This window comes from Staurois parvus, unplaced genomic scaffold, assembly GCF_062004578.1.
Source record: "Staurois parvus isolate SC_StPar_1 unplaced genomic scaffold, SC_StPar_1.0 ptg000170l, whole genome shotgun sequence".
Classification (NCBI taxonomy): Eukaryota; Metazoa; Chordata; class Amphibia; order Anura; family Ranidae; genus Staurois; species Staurois parvus.
In genome coordinates, this window is record NW_028317966.1 from 6,717,405 (window position 1) to 6,741,963 (window position 24,559).

The window sequence follows — 24,559 nt, forward strand, 5'->3', positions numbered from 1 at the left end:
AGCCACTAGGATTGCTTTTACATGAAAGCCGATCGCCGGCTGAAAAAAATGATACCAGGATGATGCCTGCAGCTGTAGGCATCATCCTGGTATAACCATTCAAAGTCCAGTGATGTACCAGTACGTCGCTGGTCCTTGTTGGATATATATGCTATGTTCTTTTTTTTTGTATGCAGCCTGTGGGCTGAATGAAAAACAGAGAAGAAATCTCTGCCAGAAAAAGTGTGTGGTATGCCCACCATTAGAATATACCGCCCTGTATCCACCCACTTCTAATGGTGGGCACACATTAGGTCGCACAGTGCCACATGCGCCAGTTCCAAGATTGTACAAATGTCTAAATAGTGGCACACTTGAATAAAAATTGTCCACGTATAAGTGGTACCCCATATAGAGAAATGATGACACCAAGTCCCAAACTATCTTGCCACTGCTCTCCATGTAGTCTGGGCATCTGGAGGGCTCCACGTAACTATCTTTTCCCTCATAAATCGGAAACTTATATGTATAGCCTGTTGTCCTCTCACAGGTCTTCTACATCTTGACCCCATATCTGGCACGCTTGCTGGGAAGAAATTGTTTGAATGCAAGGCGGCCAGAAAAATTAATGAGGGGATCATTAACGCAGATTTTTTGCTGGGGAGTATAGACATCTGCAAATTTTTGGTTAAGGTGATTTACAAGGGCCTGAATTTTGTGAAGCCGGTCAAATCCAGGGTCACCTCGAGGACAACAGAGTGTAATGTTGTTAAAATGCATAAAACACATTATACTCTCATATCTATGCCTGGCCATGGCAGCAGAGAACACAGCACATGATGAATCAGGTCTGTGGATCAATAAAACCGCAATTCATTTTTTTTTAGTAATGCCCATGTTGAGGGTAAGGTCCAAAAAAAAATTTAAATTCGGAAACTGTAATGAGTTTACATGCGAATAGTCTGGCAAGGTTTGAATTTGAGTTGGTGGCGATAAATTGTTGTGCATATAAATTAATTTGATCCACAATCAATGCATACAGATCTTTCGTGGATGCATAATCAATGCATACAGAATTTGTGGGCTGCCAATCAGGATTTGCAAGCACATCTGGAAGGATATTAGGGGCTCTACGGACCTGTGTGGTTGAGAGACAATACTTGTGCTCACCACCACACCAGCTTGTACTACACTTATGGGACTCGCCACATCACCAAGTGATACTGCAGTGCTGGTATGTGAAAGACCAAGATGTACTAGGCCGCTGGTACTCGCCAGTTCACCAAAGGGTAGAACGGCACTAGTACTGCCACTTTGCTGCATATGAGAGTCATCAAAATTTACCGGAAAGTGCAAGCAGAGATCAGGCCTGATTGTGCAAACACTGAGGTTTTGTGTGCAATGTATCAAGTGACAGTGACCTACTGAAACTGCACTTGCTGGGGCAGAAGGGGGGAGGGTAAGCGTAGGGGCTAAATGCAGGTGCTGGCAGGTGCCGGGGCTGATCCCACTAACGTTGTGTTTTTGGGGACACTGTACTAATGTGAACGCTGGTATAGTGCTGATCTGATCAAACATATTGATCCGTTCAGACACTATACTAGCAATGGAGGTTTATTGTGTATGAGCCTTCCTGGCAATCAAGGGGTTAAATGTGATTACTGATGTACTGACGGGCAATCTAATGCTATCTGGGAGGGGCATGAAAACCACGGGAGAGCGAATCACATATATATACGTGATTTTGTGCACCCTTGCCGCCCTGTAGCAGTATTTTATGCTATAGGGCGGTCAGGAAGTGGTTACAGAAGTGGTTTGCGTTATGGTGCTGAATTAATTTAAATGAAAATTGCGCGATCATGCAACGCTGCACCAAAATTACATTTACGTCCTTTTTTCCCCACGAATTGGGCTTTCTTTCGGTGGAACTTGATCGCCTGTGCGTTTTTAATTTTTTGCTCTATAAAAAAAAATCCGACAATTTTGAGAAAAAAAACAATATTTTGGACTTTTTGCTATAAAATATGTCCAGTTAATTTAAAAATTTAATTTCTTCATAAATTTCGGCCAAAATGTATTCTGCGACATGTCTTTGCTAAAAAAAAATCCCAATACGTGTAAATTAATTGGTTTACGTGAAAGTTATAGCGTTTACAAATGGCGGTATAGATACTGGATTTTTTTGTAGTAGTGGCGATCAGTGACTTATGGTGGCAATCAGTGACTTATGGTGTGATCAGCGACTTATGGCAGGACTGTGGGACTGCGGCTGCCATTCTGACACTGGGAGGAAATAACTTGGGGTCACTGACATCCCCAGTGACACCAATACAGTGATAAGTGCAAAAAAAAAGCACTGACACCGTACTAATGGCACTGGGGAGGAACGGGTTAACATCAAAGGGTTAACTGCGTAAGGGGAGTGTTTCACTAGGGGCAGGAGGCGTGTGCTTCACTGTAAGCACACTGATCCGGAAGGCTGAGCTCAGCAATCCGGATCAATGTGCTCAAACTGACAGGTAGGAGAGTTTGAAAACAATGCAGCCGTCCTCTCTGTCAGTGTTTGCCGACAATCTCCGGGCTCTGACTGGTAATCACCGGCTAGGACCCTTTGATTGACACCCGTGGCCGCGATTGGTGCTGCGGGTAAGGCGGTCGCGCGCCCCCTACCCCAAAATGCAGGATGACATTTATAAACGTGATCCTGCCACAGGGGCCGACTTGCCGCAGTATATGTACTGTGGGTGGTCCCCTAGTGGTTAAGGTTAAACTGCTTCTCGTTTAACTTCATTGAGTGGCCACATGTCTTCTTGAGAGACCTGAATAGTTACCACCCAATGTTGGAATCACCTTTCACCAAAAAAAGTTTAAAAAATAATTTGTTCCCTTTTTATCTCAAAAATATACAAAATTAAGTGGCTTGATACTAACAAGGGGAGCATGGAGTCCCATTAGAACAGATATAATGTCTTTATCACTTGCAATAAAAAGGTAAGTATTCAATGGCTATTATTTTCACCCCTGACAAAGCCTCCTGTTTTAGAGGCGAAGCATGCTGAGTTTATTTTGAGTCTTGAGGCCTTTATAATAATTATTTTTCAGGGGGAGCATTGAGTACCTTGAGAGATATTATGTTAAAGTCCGCATCCAAACCTAAGACCTCTGCGGTGTCTTGCTATAGCTCTTCTCGCTGTACCACCTGCGATGCTGGACAGCTCCCTGCCTGATCCCTTGGACAATCTTGCCTTGGATCTTGTTTCTGGTGAACCTTGACCTCTTTGCTCCTCCCATGAATTTCTTGATTTAAGACATATTGTTGCACTTCCTGTTTTCCATATTATTGTGTGCTCTCCAGCCGTTATTTGTTCCTTGCATAGCTCCTGCTGTCCTTATCTTTGCTACTACTATTATCGACCCTTGGATGGTTCAAGAACTTCGCATCCATCTGATTCCATTCAGATATTACTTGTTATGGACCTTTATCTTGTTTACCAACTACGCTTCTGCTTGATCCCCACCTGCTACATCTGCTTCCAGATCCCAGCTTGCTCACCACCTGGTGGGGCAATCCTGAGGACCAAGACCTGGTACCAGAATGCAGCAAAGCCCATGCCCACCATCACAATGTTTGAAGAATACCAGTTAGTGGAGACCATCAACAAAAGCCAAAAGAAAATGCAAAGAGCCTGGAAAAGGTAGGGGGACCAGTTATGTCACCATCCCTTTGACGTTCTTACAGGGCAGAGTTGATGTCCTTACATAAGAGGGAAGACCTGGTCTGGTGATTCCCTCTCCCCTTAGCAGTTAATTTGTTGCCTACCTCTATGACTACATCCCATATGTCCCGACACTGACAGACACACATGGTGAGGGCTTTGCTGTGGGCTGTGATAGGTTAAACAGACACGAGAGGGTGGTACCTACCTTCCATATCATCCTTTCCTGTGTTGTGGGAGGAAGGTCTCACCATCATTGTGCCGGCTATAGGCCAGGCTCCCTACCCCCCAAGATTCTCATTCTGGGTCTATCAATGTGCAGACAAATGTTTATATCCTTCCATTGATTTCTATGCCCCCCAACATGTGTTATTGGAGCCATCCTGACACCAACACCCTTGATATATAAGAGCCCCCCTTTAGACCAGTATCCTTCATTAGTTCAGGAGTTCCCAATTAAATTAGAGTTCCCATTTAGATCAGAGTCCCCCCTTAAATAAAAAATTCCCCCTAAGATGAGAAGTCCCCCATCTCTAGATCAAAGTACGCCCCCTCCTTATATCAGCATCCCCACCTACAATCAGGTGTCTCCTTTAGATCAGAATGCCTCCCTTAGATGAGAAATGCCCTGTGAGATCATATTCGCCACCCATAGATCACAGCCCCCACTTAAATCAGAGTCCTCCCTTGGATAAAAAATCCCCCACCTCTAGATTAGAGTCCCTCTTACATCAGATCAGGGGTCCTCCTTAAATTAGTGTGCCTCCTTGGATTGGGGTCCCCCCTTAGATAAGAAATCACCCTCTATATCAAGGGTTCCTTCTTAGATCAGCATCCCCACTAAGATCTAAGATCAGGGGTACTTCTTAGATTACAGTGCCTCCTTAGATCAGGTGCCTCCCCCCTTAGTTTAGCGTCCCCCCTCATATCAGTGTCCCCCATCTGGATCAGAGCCCCCCTTTAGATCAGCATCCCCCCTTTGGATCAGAGCCCCCCGACCCCCAGATCAGCATTCCCTCTAAGATCAAGAGTACTCTTGATCATGCAATGTCAAGCTGCGGTTTCTAAAGTGAGCAAAATCCTCTCTTGTATTAAAAGAGGTATAAACTGCAGAGAGAGAGATATCATTTTACCCCTGTACAAATCATTAGTAAGACCTCATCTGGAATATGCAGTTCAGTTTTGGGCACCAATTCACAAAAAGAACATTGGGGAACTGGAGAAAGTACAGAGAAGGCAACCAAACTGAAAAGAGGCATGATGGAGCTCAGCTATGAGGAAAGATTAGAGAAACCAAATGTAATCTCCCTTGAGAAGAGGAGATTAAGGGGGGATATGATCAACATGTATAAATACATCAGTGGTTCATATAGTGAACTCGGTGTAGAGCTATTCACCCTGAGGTCATCACAGAGGACAAGGGGGCACTCTTTACGTCTGGAGGAAAAGAAATGTAACCTCCAAACATGGAAAGGTGTCTTCACAGTTTCTTTCACAGCTGTGAAAATGTGGAATAGACTCCCTCAAGAGTTGGTTCTAGCCAGCTCAGTGGATTGTTTTAAAAAAGGCCTGGATTCTTTCTTGGATACACAGAATATGGATACTAACATTTATAGGTAAAGTTGATCCGGGGAATATCCAATTGCCTCTCAGGAGATCAGGAAGGAATTGTTTTCCCTGCAGGAGCAAATTGAATCATGCTTTGCTGGGTTTTTTTTTGCTTTCCTCTGGATCAACTGTGGGTATAGGATTATAACTTTTTTTTTTTTTTTCAATGGTTGAACTGGATGGACTTTTGTCTTTTTTCAGCCAGACTAACTATGTAACTCCTTAGATTAAAGTGCCCATTTAGATTAGCATCCCCTTTTCAATCAGGAGCCCTCCCTTAGATCAGAATCCCCCTTAGATCAGAGACCCTACTTATATGAGAGTCTCCCCTTAGATGAGAAATCCCCCCTCTAGATCACAGTCCCCGCTCCCATTAGACCAGTATCTCCCCCATTATCAGGGGTCTCTTTTATGTTATAGTGCCTCCTTAGATCAAGGTCCCACCTTAGATCCCTCTCTAGATCAGAGTCCCTGCTCTGGATCAGAGTTTCCCCATAGTATTACACCTAAGATCAGGAGTCCCCTTTACATTAGAGTATCTCCTTAGCTCAGCCCCCCTTAAATCAGAGTCCCCTCTTAAATCAGCATTCCCCCTAAGATTAAGAATACTCTTTAGCTCTGAGACCCAACTTAAATCAGAGTCTCCCCTTAGATGCAAACTTCCTCTTTAGATCAGGGGCCCCCCTTAGAGTGTCTCCTTAGATCAGGGTTCCTACTTAGATGAGAAATCCTCCATCTAGATCAGAGTCCGCCCTTATATTAGCACCCTTTCCTAAAATCAGGGGTCCCTCTTAGATTAGTGTCTCCTTAGATCAACATCCCCCTTAGATCAGAGTCCCCACTTGAATCAGAATCTTATCTTAGATCAGTGTATGGCTGTCTTAATGCATGGGTACCTCCGGGGCTAATCTGAAGTGTGCAGGTGCAGTAATTGGGGTGATCTGAGATATGAAGATGCATGAATTGGGGAGATCTGAGGTGTGAAGATAGAGGAATTGGGGGTATCTAACGTGTGATGGTTCAGGAATTGGGGTGATTTGAGGTGTGAAGGTGCAGGAATTGGGGTGATTTGAGGTGTGAAGGTGCAGGAATTGGAGTGATCTAAGGTGTGAAGGTGCAGCAATCGGAGTGATGTGAGGTGTGAAGGTGCAGGATTTGGGGTGATCTGAGATGTGAAGGTACAAGAACTGGTGAGATCGGAGGTGTGAAGGTGCAAGAACTGGAGAGATCAGAGGTGTGAAGGTACAGGAATTGGGGTGATGTGAGGTGTGAATGTGCTGGACTTGGGGCTGATCTGAGCTGTGAAGGTGCATGCATTCAGGCTTGAGATCTTAAGCTGCAGAAATTTGGGATATCTGCAGTGTGGGGGTAGAGGAATTTGGGTGATCTGAGATATTAAAGTGCAGGAATAGGAACTGATCTGAGGGGTGCAGCTGCAGGAATTTGAGGTGATCTGAGGTTTGAAAGTACAAGAATTGGCAGTAATTTCAGGATTGGGAATTGGGGTGATCTTAGGTGTGATGGTGCAGGAATTGGGGTGATCTGAGATATGAAAGTGCAAGAATTGGGGAGATCTGAGGTTTGAAGGTGTAGGATTTGGGGTGATGTGAGGTGTGAATGTGCAGGAATTCAAGTGATGTGAGATGTGAAGGTTCAGAAATTAGGACTAATCTGAAATGTGAAGATGCAGGAATTGTGGTGACCTAAGATGTGAAGGTGCAAGAATTGGTGTGATCTGAGGCGTGAAGGTGCCAAGCTCAATATTTATTTCTTACTATTATTCGTTAAGTCATTTACAGCATTTACTATTTAACCACCTAAAGACCAGTACGTCGCTCTGGCTGTATCAGCATACTGTAGGTATTCCCCCCAGCAGATCACAAGGTTAATAAAGCTATTATGAATCAATCTGATTCATAACAGCTCTGCTTTTCTTCCTGGTGAGCTGTGATTGGCCCACAGCTCTCACATGGTACATGGGTCAATCACAGCATCCTGTACCATGTAACCAGATTAAGCCAATCACTGTATTTTGAACTGTCATGAACTTAATCCATTCATGACAGTGCAAAGCAAGAATTGCATTGCAGGAACAATAATCTTTATTGCTCCTGCAATGCAAAGTGGAAAAAAAATCATATGGTAACATTGAACTACTCTTATGAAATTATTTAAAATAATAAGAATAAGAATAATATGTTTAATTAAAAAAAATAAAATACTGTATTGAGAATATTTTTATGTTGCTTTCTCTTTCCAGGTGTGAGTGTGCCTGCATACGCCCTCTGCCGCCCAAACCCCCCCCCCCACACACACACACACACACACACACATTAGATTAGCACATTTAGCCCTTTGATCGCCCCTATTAACCATTTGATCACCCAGTCACCCAGTCAGTGCCATTAGTACAGTATCAGTATAGAGAATTTTTTTTACTAATCACTGTATTACTAACATATATAACTTAAGTGACAACTTTGTGTTAAAAAAAAAAAAGTAATTTTCCAAAATTTGTGGCAAAAAAATAAAAAATTCCACGGACTCAACATGCCTCTCAGCAAATTCCTTGGGGTGTCTACTTTCCAAAAAGGGGTCATTTTGGGGATTTTCTACTGTCCTGGCATTTTAGCACCTCAAGAAATCTGATAGGCAGACGCTATAACTTTCACATAAACCAATTAATATACACTTATTGGGATTTTTTTTTAACAAAGACATGTAGCAGAACAAACTTTGCCCTAAATTTCTGACTAACTTTGAGTTTATTGGATATTTTTTATAAACGAAAGTAAAAAATATCGGGGGGGGGGGGGTTTTCAAAATTTTTTTCATTTATATCACACCAAAAAACCCAGTGGTGATAAAATACCAACAAATAAAATTCTATTTGTGTGAAAAAAAGGACATACATTTTGTTTGGGTACAGTGTTGCATGATCATGCAATTACTAGTTGAAACAGCACAGTGCAAAATAGCAAAAAATGGCTTCGTCAGGAAGGAGGGAAAACCTTCCAGAGCTGAAGTGGTTAAAGATTCCTTTTCATGACTGAAAGTGAGAAGTTCACAGTTTTATGTAGGTGTCTCAATTTCTTTGAAAACATTTTTCAGCACACTGTGCTCAAAAGGTTGCCTACCCCTACCCTAAAGAATAAAATAGTGGTAGTTTAATTTTTTATGTCGCACAATATTAGTGAAGATGAGATTATGCCAAATAATTAGATACCCAACATGTCAAGCCTTACAATTTTGTGTGTCCCTTTGCAATGGCAAAAAATTTGGTACCCTATATTTTCCATAGGCAATATTTAAAATCCCCTACAGGTCATCATTAAGAGTTAACCGTGCATAATGGGCCTAGAATTATTTCTCTCATGCTGGCATGAATGGCAATATGTAAAATGTGTAGCGCAGTTGATGTTTTCATGTGTAGGTTCCCCCCAATGCATGCATTTACATGTGTGTACCGGGTCTGCCAATGGGCATGTAAAGCCCAGGAAACAGGTGCGTGCATGGAGGGGGCAGCAGTTACCAGGTATGTGGAAGAGATCCAGAGGTTGCACACCCTCCGGGTCACTTCCATCTGACAGCCAACAGTCGGCTTGTCAGAGTTACACATACTTAAGGCAACTGCAACTGCCAGGACTGTGTGTAAAACCTGATGCTGTCACAAATGTACTACATACGTCAGTGGCAGTTAAAGGGTTAGTGATGGCAATTAATGTAATAAGAAATGTAAGACAGCAAATAGGGCAGATAAAATTGATCAGAAATGTGTTGCTACAGAAAACTAGAAAAATCTGAAAAAACTCTACAAATATAACAATAGTAAAAAGTTAAAAAAGAGCACGTACTGCAGGTCTCATGAAGGATGTATATGAGCATTTGGTCACAAATGACAGGGATAAGACTAACATGTTAAATACATTGTTTATCTTCCATTTATACACATGAAAAAGATTTTAATGGTTGATATAGTACAGCTGATACCAATATAAGGGAAGTAACCTTGTGGTTGTCAGAAATCGAGGGGTAAAACAGACTTGAATGCTAAATATAAAACACATCCCCAGGACTTACACATGGCTTACAAATGTGAGTCCTCAAGGAGCCTAGCCTAGAGTCCTCAAGGAGCCTAGCCCAAGTCCTTAGTCCTGATTTTTTTTCTTAAAGGTTTTTTAATGATGGACTAGTATTGACTGATTAACGTAGAACAAAAAATGGTACAATGTTTTAAAAAGGGATTTATACCAGGAAGCTACAGACCAGTCAGCCTAACATCAATAGTATTTAGGGTGTTTGAGGAAATGCTTAGGTGAAGTATTTGTCAGAGAAAATAGTATTACAAGTAACAACCAACAAGGATTTAAAAGATGGCTCTTGTCAGACTAAACCTGTTGTCATTCTATAAGGAAGTGTGCAGTAACTTGGAGATGGGGAAGTACAATTGTGCTCAAAAGTTTGCATATCCTTGGAGAATTGGTATGCAGGAGCAGCTTGTTCACCGCATAAAAGAATTGGTATATACCATTTTTAAAGAAAACACGAGTGAGCAGACAAAACACATTTCTTGTATTTCTAATGAGATTCACATTCATATCATTGCCCCTTTTAGCATCAATGACAGCGGGCAGTCTTTTGTAATAGTTGTCTATGAGGTCCCGAATTCTTGCAGGTGGTACAGTTGCCCATTTGTCTTGGCAAAATGCCTCCAGGTCATGCAAAGTCTTTGGTCAACTTGTATGAACTGCATGTTTGAGATCAGGTTTGATGATTTTAAGGTCAGGAGAGTGTGATGGCCACTCCAGAACCTTCCCTTTTTTCTGCTGTAACCAGTGGAGGGTCAGTTTGGCCCTGTGCTTAGGGTCATTGTCAAGCTAGAAAGTCCACAAGTGTCCCATGTGCAGCTTTAGGCTCCATGTGCACGAGACATTTGGAAAACACTTCTGAATGATGGAAACTGACTGCTGGAAAATGTAGGTTAAAAATACGTCTGTTTAGCTGCATTTGCATACAGCATTTTTGCACGTTTATGAGCTTTTGCATTTAGAAGTGTTTTTTAAAGACAACCTCAGGAGACCTTCCAAAATGCCCAGAATGCACTGAAAAACAGTAAAAAAATGTACTATTTCAGACATTTTGAGAGAATTAGAGACAGCAGAAGCAGAGAGAGCAGTATTTGTTGAGATTAACTGTCTTTTTTTGTGGTGTTTGGATGTGTTCCAGCTCATTTCTGTGCAGAAATTATTGCAGCAGTGTCTATCATATTTTTTTTCATGCGAAACCTCAAAGTATGGTGTACTGAGTACTAGGAAAACGCTTTGCATACATTTTTCATGATGAAAAAAGGCTCTGGACAGCATTTGGAAATGGAAGAGTCAAAAAAAATTTCCAAACACAAACACTTATAAACACGGTTAGCCGCGTTTACAAGCGTTTGGTGCTTGTAAACTCAACTGCCTGTAAATGACTGTAAACAACATAGTGTACATGGACACATAGGAAAACATCAGGGAGAGTTCAGGGGCTGCTGAAAAAATGCTGAACAGCTCCTAAACGTGAGTTTATCAGCTGCAGAGTACATGGAGCCTTAATGCAGAAGAATGCAAGTTGTCTGCCAATATTTTCTGATAACATTCGTGCCTTTAATGCTCACCCCCCAAAAAAAAGTGACCCGCCACCATATTTCTTAGTGGGGATGAAATTCTTGTCACTATAGGCCTTGTTGACCTCTTTCCAAACATAGTGCTTATGGCAATGACCATAAAGCTCTATTTTGATCTCGTCACTCTAGATTACATTGTGCCAGAAGCTGTGAGACGTGTCAAGGTGTTGTCAGCATATTGTAACCAGGCATTTTTGTGCCATTGGTGCAATAATGGCTTCTTTCTGGTAACTCGACCATGCAGCTCATTTTTGTTCGAGTATCATCGTATTGTGCTCCTTGAAACAATCAGACCATCCTTTTCCAGAGCAGCCTTTATTTCTCTCGAGGTTACTAATGGGTTGTTCTTTCTATCCCAAACAATTCTTCTGGTAGTTGTGGCTGCAATCTTTCTTGGTCTACCTGAACTTGGCTTGGTATCAAGAGATCCCTGAAATTTACAAACGAAGGTCTACTGGACTGGAGGTAGTTCTATGTACATAGGTGTCCTTTTATCATGCGACGGTTAATGACCACTGCTCAGTTCTCTGGCATTCTCAGAGGAGACAGTTCTCCTCTGAATGCCTGTTCATGAAGCAGTGTGAATCGCTTCTCCTAATGAGGAGAGAAGCGATTGAGGAGAGAAGCGATCTACAAATGCTTTGAATGCTAGAAAATGGCTCCTGTTACTGTAATCTGAGATTACAGTAAGAGATCAGTCAAACACACAATTTACTAACTTGCTTCATTTGCGGCTCTCTCAGAGGAGACTGCTCAGTACTACACTACACTGCATACATACATATGATTGAGGATGAAGGAAGTCAATATTCTTCCTCCTCAGCACTCCAGCGATTCTCCCTTCTCTCCCCCATTCTCCACCTCTGGGCTGGAGAATCTGGAGGGCTGATATCGCTCCTTCATACACTGGCCGTTTCTGTTTCTGTCAGTGACAGATTCTCTGTGTGCAGAGATGATGAGCAGAGAACATGTTCTCCACTGATCATCTCTGTTTCCTAAATCACTAATGATCTGAGATCAGCAACAATCCTTAGGATCGCCGCTGATCTCACTTTCATAAAAGGACACCATAGGTAGAAAGCTGGCTTCAAGAACTGGTACAGAGAGTAGTAGAAAATGATTCAGCCTCAGAGTGGTTTTGAGTGATGTGTCTCAGGGTTCTGTCTTGGAGCAAGTGCTGGTCACCTTGTTTATAAATGGCCTTGAGGCAGCAGCAAAGAGTTCAATGTTGGTATCTGCTGAGGATACCAAATTGTACAAGGTAATAGTTTAGGGACAGGAGGTAGCAACAGTACAGTAAGACCTTGAGTGCTAAAACTTGCAAGAAAATACTCAGTAGGAGGTGTTAGGCATCCCATAGACGATGCAATTTTCTTTCCTGCTCGATTTCCCCATCAACAAAGTCAGTGTTAATGGGGGAATCCATCCCATGGAGCTATTGTGTTCTCCCAACAGTGGGGTGTGGGAGGGAAGGGGCCTGGACAGAGAACACAATCAGCCTGCCCATAGATGGTTCAAATCTTGGCCGGTCCCTGCTGAACCTGAAAATATTCAATCATCTATGGCCAGCTTTACACTGGGGGAATAAATGATAGAAATATATCTGGCCGGTCCTTGTAGACCCCAGACTTAGCAATAACATGCAATATCAGGTTACAGCTAACAAAGCTAGCAGAATATTTTCATGCATTAAAAAAAGGGAATTTATTCAAGGGATACATTGATACTTTTAACCCTTTGGTTTGGCTTCATAGGTGAACAACAACACAATTATTAAGGGGAACTGGAGGACCTCAGGTATGAGGAACAATTAGGTAAATTATACTTGTTTACCTTAGAGAAGAGGCACTTAAGAGGAGACATGGTTACTATCTACAAATTAATTAATGGTGACTGGAAAGGTGGCAACATACTATTTAAACTTAAAGAGAAGCATGGCCAATACTCTTTGGGCCATGCTTTCATGTGCTCAGGAGTGCATTTCGTTTTGCTCCCCTGTGACCCAGAATCAGCCGACATTGGGATAAAGTCCTCTGATGACTGACTTCACAGAGCCAGTCCAGAGAGACAGCCTGAGCCATCCACTCCCACCCTCTCTACTGCCTGGGGCTTCTGTGAGTTCTGGAGGGGCAAAACACAGAACAGAAACCTGACAGTCACCACCCTGTTCTCAGAGCAAATCCGAGAGCTGAGCAATCAGTGGTCACGAGATCGCCTAGTTTTTGAGGTTAGAGACTGGCGGGGGACAGCTGAGGCATTAGATCGATGCTGCAGTAGGTAAGTATGTATGGCTTATTTTTATTTTATTCCAGCACCTCTCCTTTAACTACTTCCTCGCCGCCCTATAGTAGATATGAGCAAAATCACGTATATATATATATACGTGATTTTGCATTACCGGGTAGGCGCCCTACCAGTGCCGCCATTCGCAGCTGCTGCTGTCAATCACCGGGCCCCGGACAGTAATTACCCGCCAGAGCCTGGTGATTACCAAGCATCTTCAACGGAGAGGAAGATTGTTTTGTTTACAGTCTTCCTCCATGTCGGCTCGGGCACAGCACAGCCATCCAGAACAGTCTGCTTACAGTGAAGCATGCATGCCCCACCCCCTAGTAAAACACTCCCTACACATATTTAACCATTTGATCGCCCCTTATATTAACCCCTTCCTGCCCAGTACCATTAGCACAGTGCTTTTTTTTAGCACTGATCACTGTATTGGTGTCACTGGGGATGTCAGTGACACCAACTCAGTTCCCCCCAGTGTCAGAAAGTCCGCCTCAGTCCAGCTGAAAGTCGCTGATCGCCGCCATTACTGGAGAAGTCACGTGTTATCGTGATGCAACATGTCACACTAGAGCGTGGTGACATAATTACGCGTGGACGGCAGCCATCTTTGAACTCCCTATGCAAGCACCCTGACTGGGGGTTATACAGTTCATGCCTGGTGGGTCTATGACCAGATTTTAATGTGTGAGTAGGTATTTGGCATTTGTGTATGGTATAATAAACTTTACTCTATTACACTATTACACTATGGTGGCTTTTTCTCTGATTCCCTGTTTATGAGCCATTGGGAGAGTGGTGGAGGTTTGTAAAGGTGCCTTACCATTGTAATGGTTGATTAACCGTGGGCTGTGTGGAAGCTGATCCTGTGTCCATCCAGAGAGTGAAATTCATCCAACCTGGAACTAACTGGTGATCTGTTATGCCTCATGACTCCTCGAGGGTCAAAGATGGAGGTAAGCGTGCACGCTAGACAGTGACAGATGGTCTGATGCACTTGAGCACATATTTATTTTCACAGTTGAAGATTGATTCATCACAGTTATACGTTTGGGACTTTGTGCTATATGATCTATGAATATTGTTTATTTATGATCACATGTGTTTATATTTGGTTAATATTTGTTTCATTTATATCACCTATCACTAATATTTAGTCACTTTCTTGATGGCATGTTTTTAGGCTACACATTAGGTGTACCACTGTACACCTATATATTTATTCATATCATTTATGTATTCCCCAATTTAATATCGAGTCCTTTATTTATATTTTTATGTCTATTATCACATGGTATTAGCGCTATACCACCTTATCTACTTATGTTACTCCCTACACATAGTTAACCCTTTGATTGCCCCTCATATTAACCCCTTCCTGCCTAGTGCCATTAGTACAGTGTCAGTACTTTTTTTTTAGCACTGATCACTGTATTGGGTCACTGGGGATGTCAGTGACACCAACTCAGTTCCCACAGTGTCAGAATGTCCACCCCAGTCCCACAGTCCTGCTAAAAGTCACTGATCGCCGCCATTACTAGTAGAAAAAAAAAATCCTAGTATCTATACCGCCATTTGTAAACGCTATAACTTTCATGTAAACCAATTCATTTACACGTATTGGGATTTTTTTCCACAATATATTTTTTTTCTCAAAATTATCGTTTGTTTTTTTTTTATAGCGCAAAAAAATTTAAAAAAACGCACAGGTGATCAAATAGCAACAAATGAAAGCTCAATTTGTGGGAAAAAAGGACATAAATTTCATATGACTGCACAATTGTCAGTTAAAGTAACGCAAAAAATGGCCTGGTCAGGAAGGGGGGGTAAATCCTCAGGAGGGTAAGTGGTTAACCTTAGGTCCCTGACAAGGGCATGCAGTCACAATTTGAGGTTGGAGGAAAGAAGGTTTAATCTGAAACTGTGTAGAGGGTACTTTACAGTTAGAGTAACAAAAATGTGGAATTCTGGAACTATGTAATAATTCAGTCATGGTATCGGCTATGGAATTCTTGATCTAAAGTTCAAAAAGTGAGTCATCCACAACTAATGTAAGATTTGGGTGTAATTGGCAACTAAATGACACACTAAGAAGGCAACACCTCTTCCTTTATGGAACATTATAATAATTTTTTGTTCTAAAGATTCCTGAATAAAATGAATGTCGGGTTTGGAAAAAATCAAACTGGTTTTTCAAGGTTTTCAACACCTCCGTTACAATCAGGAAACAACTTGGGTATAAAAGCAACAGGTTCAACACAGTTAAAACATAACTTACTATTCCTTTGAGTTAATTTTGAGCTTACTTGCTAACACCAACCAACAACATGTCTTCAACTAAAGGTGGACACCATGGACATCAGGAACACCATGAACACCATGAACACCATGGGCAACATGGACACCATGGACACCATGAGCATCATGGACATCATGATCAGAAGTGCCAGGACCGTAAGTAGCATTTTATGCTTATAAAACCTTTCAGGTAGTGGAAAAATTGACTGAATGGTCTTACCCTGTTTTAGTGTCTATAACATTGAGGTGTTCATTTACATCCATAAGTTTTATGTCACCAGTAAAAAAAGAATAACGTAACTCAAAGGATTTTATAACTTAAGGATTCATGAAGAAAAACATAATTAATAACCTAAATAACATGCTTGTTTCATAGAAATTTTGCTTTCACAAGTTCAGGTATTTTATGTAAGAATACATTTTAATCAATCACCACCAGCAAGTGCATTATTTTCTCCTACAATTTTTTAGTGCTGTCCCGTGCCTTACAAATATGCTGCTGTAAGTCTGAGCAACTATCAGAGATCAAAGAAATAGAAATATTTGCTATTAGACACTTTTCTCAAATTCGGCTTTAGTTTTTTTCTTTTCAAAATTGTTCTTTAAACCTTTATATATTATCATTACCAGTAATGATCTAATGGCTAAACCACATGTGGCATCATAAATAATGTCCCTACTTTTCCTTTTACAGCATGCAAACCAGTGCAGCAATGTCAGGACCAAAAACCAAAGTGCCCTAAGCCTGGTGAGTCTGTAAACATCAAAAATCATTTACAAATGTAATGTATATGTATTCAGCTGGCATATATTGCCATTATGGGTTTTTTTGCGGAAAAAGTTATGTAGTACACATCAGTAGTAAATCATTTTCACTGCGTTTACGGCAATTTATATATGGGAGCAGCCAAGGCTTAAGTTTTGGTATTGGTATTTCTAAAAGTAAAACTTTTTCATATTTGGATAGAGTGCTTAGGAGTTAAAACCTTTGTGTCTTCATTAGAGAGATCACCAATGTCAACAATGTCCCCAGGATTAAAAGTGAGGGTAGATCCAAAATTTTGAATTGCCACCAAAACAGGAATATGGGGACATTTTTCATTGGGGACACTTGTTCCCATGAGATCTGTCCAGAAGTGGATTTCCTTCACATTGGAAAGATCTCCCTTCACTGACTGTTGAGTTTACAGGTCAGGAAGTGAAGGAGAATCTTCTTAAAAAGACAAAGATGGAAAAAACGGTAATACGATTTTGGCGTTAGGCTGGCTATACATTATACAGTTTTCTTGAGATTTTTGGTTAAGATCTACCAAAAACCATATAATAGAAGGTCAAACCTAAACAACACATTCAATTGTATCCAATTAGGCAGGTTCTTGCACTACATAGTTTAAGGTAAATCTAAAGGAAATTTTGCAGAAATTGGACAGAAAATTGTATAGTGTATGGCCAGCCTTAGTACCTGGAGTTACAGACCTGGACAAGTATCCAGTACAAGAGTTCAATCATTTCTGCCTGTGCTCTGGCTCTAGATCAGTGGCTAACTATGAAGTGAAGCCAGGATTGGCCTGACTGCTCCAGGTCATCATGTACCTTTTCAAAACACGTCAGCAGTGACAGCTGTTATGAATGGATAAAAAAAATCCCTGATCACCCCCCCCCCCCCCAGAGTAGTACAGTGTTACTATGGTGACACTAAACTACTCTGATGACATTATGAAAAATAAAGAAAAAAATAAAAAGAAAGTTAAAAAACTGGAATACAATTTTTTTTTAAAATTCAACATTTTTGGGATTTTTTAATTTACATAGACAAAAATGAAAAACTTAGTGATGATCAAATATCACCAAAAGAAAGCTCTATTTGTGTGAAACAAATGATATCAAATGTCATTTTAGAACAGTGCTGCATGACTGAACAAATGCCAGATAAAGAAGCACAGTAAAAAAATGACCTGGTCATGCAGGGGGTAAAACCTTCCGGAGGTCAAAAACAAGTCAGCTTTGGTTTCCTCTATATTTCTGTTATTGCAGGTTCACTTTGGGCCAACAGTATCAACATGTACAGTAATTAGCAAAAAATCTTAAAGTGATAATAAATGTTCAGATATTTTTTTTTCCTTTTAAATAGCAAACATGTTACTGTATACTTACCTGCTCTGTGCCATGATTTTGCAGAGAGCAACCCCGATCCTCCTTTTTTAAGTTCCCACGCCCATGCTCCTCCCCCCGCATTCTCGTCGCAAGAGTGAGCATGCACATGTGCTCCAAGACCAAGCAGCTTGCTCTGGGGGCACGCGTGCGTGCTCCATCTTGCGACACATCTGTGTGTCCATAAGACACACAGAGCACAGCTCTCCAAGCTCAGCACAGCACTAGCTGAGACTGACAGCAGCGGGAGCCAATAGCTCCTACTACTGTGTCTCAGCCAATGAGGAAGGATTGACCCGGGAGAGCCGCTGCTCTAGTGCACATCCCCTTTTTTATAAGTGATCATATACCATCTGTTCCCAGCTACATAAGGAGCTCAGAAAGCTAGGGGAGAAGAAACAGCAGCACACTGATCTTACCAGTGAACAGCTGTGTAGGAGAGGCATGTCAACACAAGCCTGATCATTGGATTAGCTCCCAGCACAGTCAGAAAACTGACCATGCTGTACTCTCATGCCTAGTGTGGTCAGTGTTTAATAGAAAAGCAGAGGGGACTAGCAGGAATTAGGAATACACTTTAAACATACTCTAGTCATGTATATATATGTGTTTACTACAGATGTCATTTTTTTACAATCCATTTTTAATTAGGACTAAAACATATGGGTATTGCCCCTGGTACAATTCTACATCCAGAACCACTGGTTTATCACACTCATACTCCGGGAAAATGGAAAATGATCCCTTGTAGTGGAGCTGCGCCCGCACTACAAGAGCTAATTGCTTGTTTAGTCTAGGGGAGAGAAGGAACACTTTACCTCCCTGATTCTACAGGCTCCAGCAGTGGACTGTCCTTTGGTATTAATACATCCAATGCAGGGCTATGGACCCTGCATTGATCTTGATGACATCATAGCCCTGGGCCACTAGAGCATGGGGGAGAAGTCACTGCACACATCTAGCAGCAGAGAGAAGTGAAGGAGCAGGTAGGTAAATCTTCTTAGATTCTTCCGACCTAGACAAGCAATTAATGCTTGCGCTGCAGGCACTGCCCTACTGCAAAGGATATTTTTTTAGTTGCCTGAAGTTGGAATTTAATATTATAGGGCCATTTTCTCCAAATTGCATACAGCTGTTTCAGGGTTGTTGGCCATCAGTTCAGTGTATGGAAATCATGGTTCTGTGATTCAGGGCTTGAGGATCAACGAGAAAGTATACCTAGACTGGTTATGGTGAAAGGTTAATTGTAATAAAAGTATATTTCGGGATTCCGTACTAATTTATGGTGTAAATGCTGACAGGATTGCTCAGAGAACAACAGGGAAGCAATGTACCACCTACAGTATATAATTGTTCATGTAAGACAAGAGTGACTACTGAATATCAGGTTTCTCTGCTAATCTACAATGCAGAAAGTGTATACTGAATATTTTATACGGTCAGTTAAGAAAACAACTGTTTAATACATGTACTCATATTATAACTTTTTGTTTGCACAGATCCTTGCCCTCCTTGCCCTCCTGAGCCATGTCAGTCCCAACAAAAAGGATGTAAAAAATAAAATCAACATGAAAGACTCAAATGAAGCAATACCAAGCACAAGAATGATTAAACATTGAATGTTGTCTCTCGATGTTCTGTGTAAATCTTTATATTCAATAAACTTGGCAAAAACGAAAAAAGCTTTTGGAAATGATTTCCTGACCTTGACAATGTTACCCTATACCAGGGGTATTGAAAAAAAAACTCACGGAGGTCCGGTCAACAAAATGGTCTTCCAGTAGAGGTCTGAATCTCATGTTTGTGTTTTACTCAACCCCTCCTTCACATCACAGTCCCCCCATTTACATCACACTGAAATCTTTTACATCACAGCCTCCTTACAATACAGAGCCCCCTTTGCATCACAGTCCCCCATCTTCACATCACAGTCCCCCATCTTCACATCATAGTCCCCCATCTTCACATCATAGTCAGTGCCGATGCTAGACTATTTTGCACCCTAGGCAAGGCCAGCTACTTGCGCCCTTCCCACCCCTCCAAAAAAAAAATTATTAAATTAAAAAAAATTAGAATAAATTGACAAAACATGAAACTGCTAAATTTCTTTTAATTTGCAAAAATAAGTGCCATAAGATGCTACCAGCACCGATATTAAAGACAAAATCAGTGTTACGGATGGACTGTATCTGTGTCTGGCAGTGGCAGGGTGACAATTGCAGTGAGTGGAGGATGATGGATCCACACTCTGACAGATCCAAGGCTGGAATTCCCTGGGCATTGGGGGGAGATAAAACTCTGACAGCGGGCAGCTGAACTGAGCAATCACACACAGGGACAGATCCGACACAACACAGTACTACCAACACTGGCACAGATCAGCAGGCCCAGCAGGTACTAGAAGAGCAAGCTGTGGGATCGTGATGATATCGTCATTCATTGACACATCGCACATGTGATGGATGGCTGGCCAGGACACACAGACACGAGACATCAGAGTCAGACATTACTTTCCTCTGCAGGTGCAGCTCCACCTCCACTGATGAATGGGAAGAGAAGGAATGGAACTCCTTCACTGATGTGCGTTAATGAGGCTGCACTGATAGGCAGCACTGATGGGCACTAATAGGCAGCACTGAAGGGCACTGATTGGCGGCACTGACATTCACAGATTAGCAGCACTTCTGGGCACTGATGGGCACTTTTGGGGCTGCACTGATAATCAGCATTTTACTGTGTCATGTAATCAGCTGTGGTATTTAACCACCGCTGGCTCTTTTATTTTTTGCTAAATAAAAGACAGAAAATTCCGAAAGAAAGTAGGTTTTCTTTTTTCTATTATAAAAATTTTGCAAATAGGTAATTTGTCTCCTTCACTGATGTGCGTTAACGAGGCTGCACTGATAGGCTGCACTGATGGGATATAGGCTGCACTGATGGGCACTAATAGGCAGCACTGAAGGGCACTGATTGGCGGCACTGATAGGCAGCACTGGCAGGCACAGATTAGCAGCACTGTTGGGCACTGATGGCACAGATTCTCTGCATTTCTGGGCACTGATGGGCACTTTTGGGGCTGCACTGATAATCAGCCTTTTACCGTGTCATGAAATCAGCTGTATCCAAAGGACACAGTGATCACAGAGGGTGGCGGGTGTGCGCTGTTGGGGGTGCACGGGGGGCACGTCATATGACGCCCTCCCAGAACTGGATGACCGCGCTGTAGCCATCATTCGGCTATAGCGTGGTAAACAAGTGGTTAATGCTACTAGCCTCCAACATAATATGGAATCTAGAAGTCCAAACTTTAAAGTATTTTATTAAATGAAAGGACTTTGATCACAAATACAAATCACAATTAAAGTGATACTAAACAGAGAAGTGATAACTGCCATCATTAATTCACATAAATCCTATATATCATGCCGCTGTATTTTGTTTATATGCTCTCAATACCTTATTCCTGCAGCACTGTCGTGTAGTCACGTGATCTTCCCCGCTCTTTGGCATCTGCAGGGACAGACCCTTTGGAGGGGCTTCTATTACTCTGCTAATGTACTGTATGCTCACTACAGTATGATTCTGTGTCTGTACAGCCCTCACTAAAAAAAAAAAAAAACAGTTTCAGTAAAGCAATTTTAAAGGAAATGATAAACATCAAAAAACATTTTTTCTAGCTCCCTATAAATCTTTATTGAACATCAAATGGTGTTATTTTTTGTGCATTATTATAGTGTAGGCGGAGTCAAAGATGACTGACACTAGCTTTCATTTTGTTCAGATGGCATCTGCATTCAAGGCTTTTTTACCTTACAGGTATTAGCAATTATATTTGATATATTTAATACTGATATACAGTATATTAAAATTAAGCTTTTTGTGAGTTTCTTTAGGAATGTAATAAATCAGCATACTATATTCCACCCCCATAGTATTTAGCAATAGGAGGACAAAGAGGAGGAGGGAGGGAATGGGCTGTCATTTACCACTGTGTATATGCCCTCATGTGTGACTCTATACTCATGTGGGCTGCACAGATAAGAAACAGGAGGAAATGAAGAGTTTAGAAGGAAACTGAGATTGAGCATGCTCAGTAGAGGACACTAGCTGGTCTACACAATCTCAGCCTGCAATGGGGACACAGAGAAGATGGAAGGGATGGATGAAGGTAATATATATTTCAATCTACACAAAATTAATGCTTTAATGGCTTTGTGAGTGTGCACAATCTGTTGTATACCATGTAAAGAGAGTTTTTCATAATCTGGGTTTAATGACACTTTAACTGTCATGGATATACTATTCATCACCAGTTTGTGGGCTGTTGTAGTAGGGACTATAGATAGATTTATATTAGAATATGTATTCTATAGTTGTTTTCCTAATAAATACATAACTGCATTAAAGCAAAACTAAACTTGCTCAATCAACATTAACCATTTTTACCCTTATCCAGCTATCATTAGTAATTATATACTAAGGCATATTATATTTACTTGTTTTAACATTTTTTTTTTCAGTTGTTTCCTGGATTCTGGACTGAGCCAAAATGGTGTCATACATCCCAGGAGTCTTCATGGGCATTTGTTTTTTTTTTTCATCTGAAGGGTCGTTCTCATTTATGCATATGCCTGAGCTAAGGGCAGATGGATTACAGGAATTAAATGCTACATGAATCATCCGCACTTATTCAAGATGGCCATAGCTAAAAATGCTAGAGGGTGTTTTTCAAAGTAATTTCTCAACAAAATAGAGCATGGAGACATGGATGGATGGGTGAATTTTCTTTGAATATTACAAATCAATTAAATAACATTTTCAGTCTGTGGTGCTCAGATACAGTTCCACTTTAAGTTTTTTTGGGAGTTTTTAATATTTGCCTGGATTTACTCATTTTATGTTCCTCATATTAATAACCAGGAGGATAAGTTGACAATCCAGATGCTTACAGACAGGGGCGGACTGACCACTGCCCGAGGGCCCGGGGTCAGTAGGGGGCCCCATGAGATGCCCCTGGTACCTTTTTCATAGGTTTTTTTTGAGTTTGGGCAAGGACACAGGGGCCCCATGATCCCCTATTGCCCGGGGGCCCCATGAGTTGTCAGTCCGCTCCTGCTTACTGATATCCATAAACCAATGATACCAACAACTCTAAAAAAAAAAAATTGCATCATTAATTAAGAAAATGTGGTATGAGAAGAGAAAAACCTGGATGTTAAAACATGGCTGAATACAGTGACTTATTTTCTCTATGCATTTTGCATTTCGCATTTTCTCATGAGAAAATGTGGCAATCTAGATTAATACCTTCTAAAGGAGGTAGTGCTGAGTTCTGTGATTTGTTAACAGAGCCAGATATAAATCTTAAAAAATATATATAATTAAAAAACCCACATCTTCCAGATGTTCCATAGGTTGAAGACATTATAGTGCTTTCCAGCATTTAGATTTGCCCTTGTAATCTTCTCTTTGGATACCTGTTCCAGCCCCTTCCTCCCCTCCCCCGCTTGCACCCGCTGCAAATCTTATGGCCGGCGCGGCTAGGGGTGGGGAGTAGGCTGCTGGGACACATATATAGCAGCCATGAAACTGAGAGGTAGGATAGATATCAAGCTGCCCCCAACAAACCTTTCCATTGCTAAGAAATGTGTGGCTGTTGTCAGTGCTGTATACACTTTATGTAGCATCAGCTACACAGTATTGTGTTCCAGCAGCAGTACGGTCACTTCTTGTCCTGTTCCTGAACAACTGTTTAGCCATACACAGAAAACTTTGCATTTTATCAATAAACATAATGCTTTCTCTGATTGGTTGGGGTGAAGAGGTGGATGACATCACAATCTCCATCTCAGCCAATCAGAGGAAGCATTGTAATTATTCATAAAACACAAGGCTTCCTGTGAATGGCTGCGCAATTGTTTGGGGAACAGGACGGGAAGTCCCCATACTGCTGCCTGAACATAGTGCTTTATACTATATGTAGCTGTTGCTACATACAATTTATACAGCGCTGACAGCTGCCGCATTTCTTAGTAATGGAAATAGCTTCTATGGGCCAGCAAAGCCTGGAGATATAAGGGATTGCTGTATGATGTAATTGATGGTTCAATTTCATATTTCACATCACCATCTTTATTTGAAGTTTGTCTCTTTATCTGTTACAGATCTGACACTAGGCTACCATATCCTGCAATGAAGACAGAAAAGTGGATTCTGAGGAAGCTCTGGGAGAAGCATGTTGATCCACCATGATTTAAAGCCTGTATATATTTTTTTGAATTGGTCATAACTGATGGATATGGTTTTTAGTGTATATTTTAACGTATGAATACAATTGTATTTATTGATAGTTCTTTTTTAAATCCCCATTTTCCAGTGTTTCCTCTTGGGGTACACTGGGAACACATTTTGCTGCATTGTTTATGTATTAGGGGATGGTGCCTCGATATTGTGACATTGAGGTCTTTTTCCTATCAAAAATCTATTAGGCTTTACTTGAAATCCCCACGGCTTACTCTCCTCTCCTTGCAGCGATAACAGTACAGGCCAGATGGCTTCTGATTGGTCAGCACTGTGACGGTGGTGACCAATTAAAAGCCGTCTAGCCCATATTTGAAATCCCAGCTTTTCCTTCTGTGACAGCATGTGATCGGTGCAGGGAGTGTTACCGTTGAGATATGACAGAAATGTATCCAAAAAGTCTTCTGTGGGTCCCAGATCTCCAGAGCACACAGAGACCAAGTCATCTATATAGTGATATAATGGCAGATGGGATTTCCCTTGATCAGCATTACAGGTGTATGAACTGAACCAGCACACACGCAAAAGGAGTGTGGAGTGTGGGACTGGCGAGTCT

At 41.5% G+C, this 24,559-nt stretch overlaps 1 protein-coding gene across 2 annotated transcripts in view; it reads left to right on the plus strand.

Annotated features, from left to right (window-relative positions):
• Positions 1-19,385, plus strand: part of LOC149462736 (uncharacterized) — a 37,554-nt gene extending 18,169 nt beyond the window's left edge. The window contains exons 1-3 of one of the 2 annotated variants that reach the window (XM_089676517.1): positions 15,519-15,708; positions 16,247-16,300; positions 19,203-19,385. In XM_089676517.1, the coding sequence (XP_089532643.1) occupies positions 15,607-15,708; positions 16,247-16,300; positions 19,203-19,322 (276 nt within the window). In that variant the 5' untranslated portion in view covers positions 15,519-15,606 and the 3' untranslated portion in view covers positions 19,323-19,385. Of the gene's footprint in view, positions 1-15,518; positions 15,709-16,246; positions 16,301-19,202 lie in introns of those variants that run through there. The other variant, XM_089676516.1, reaches the window with a different exon arrangement.
• Positions 19,386-24,559: the final 5,174 nt, after the last annotated feature.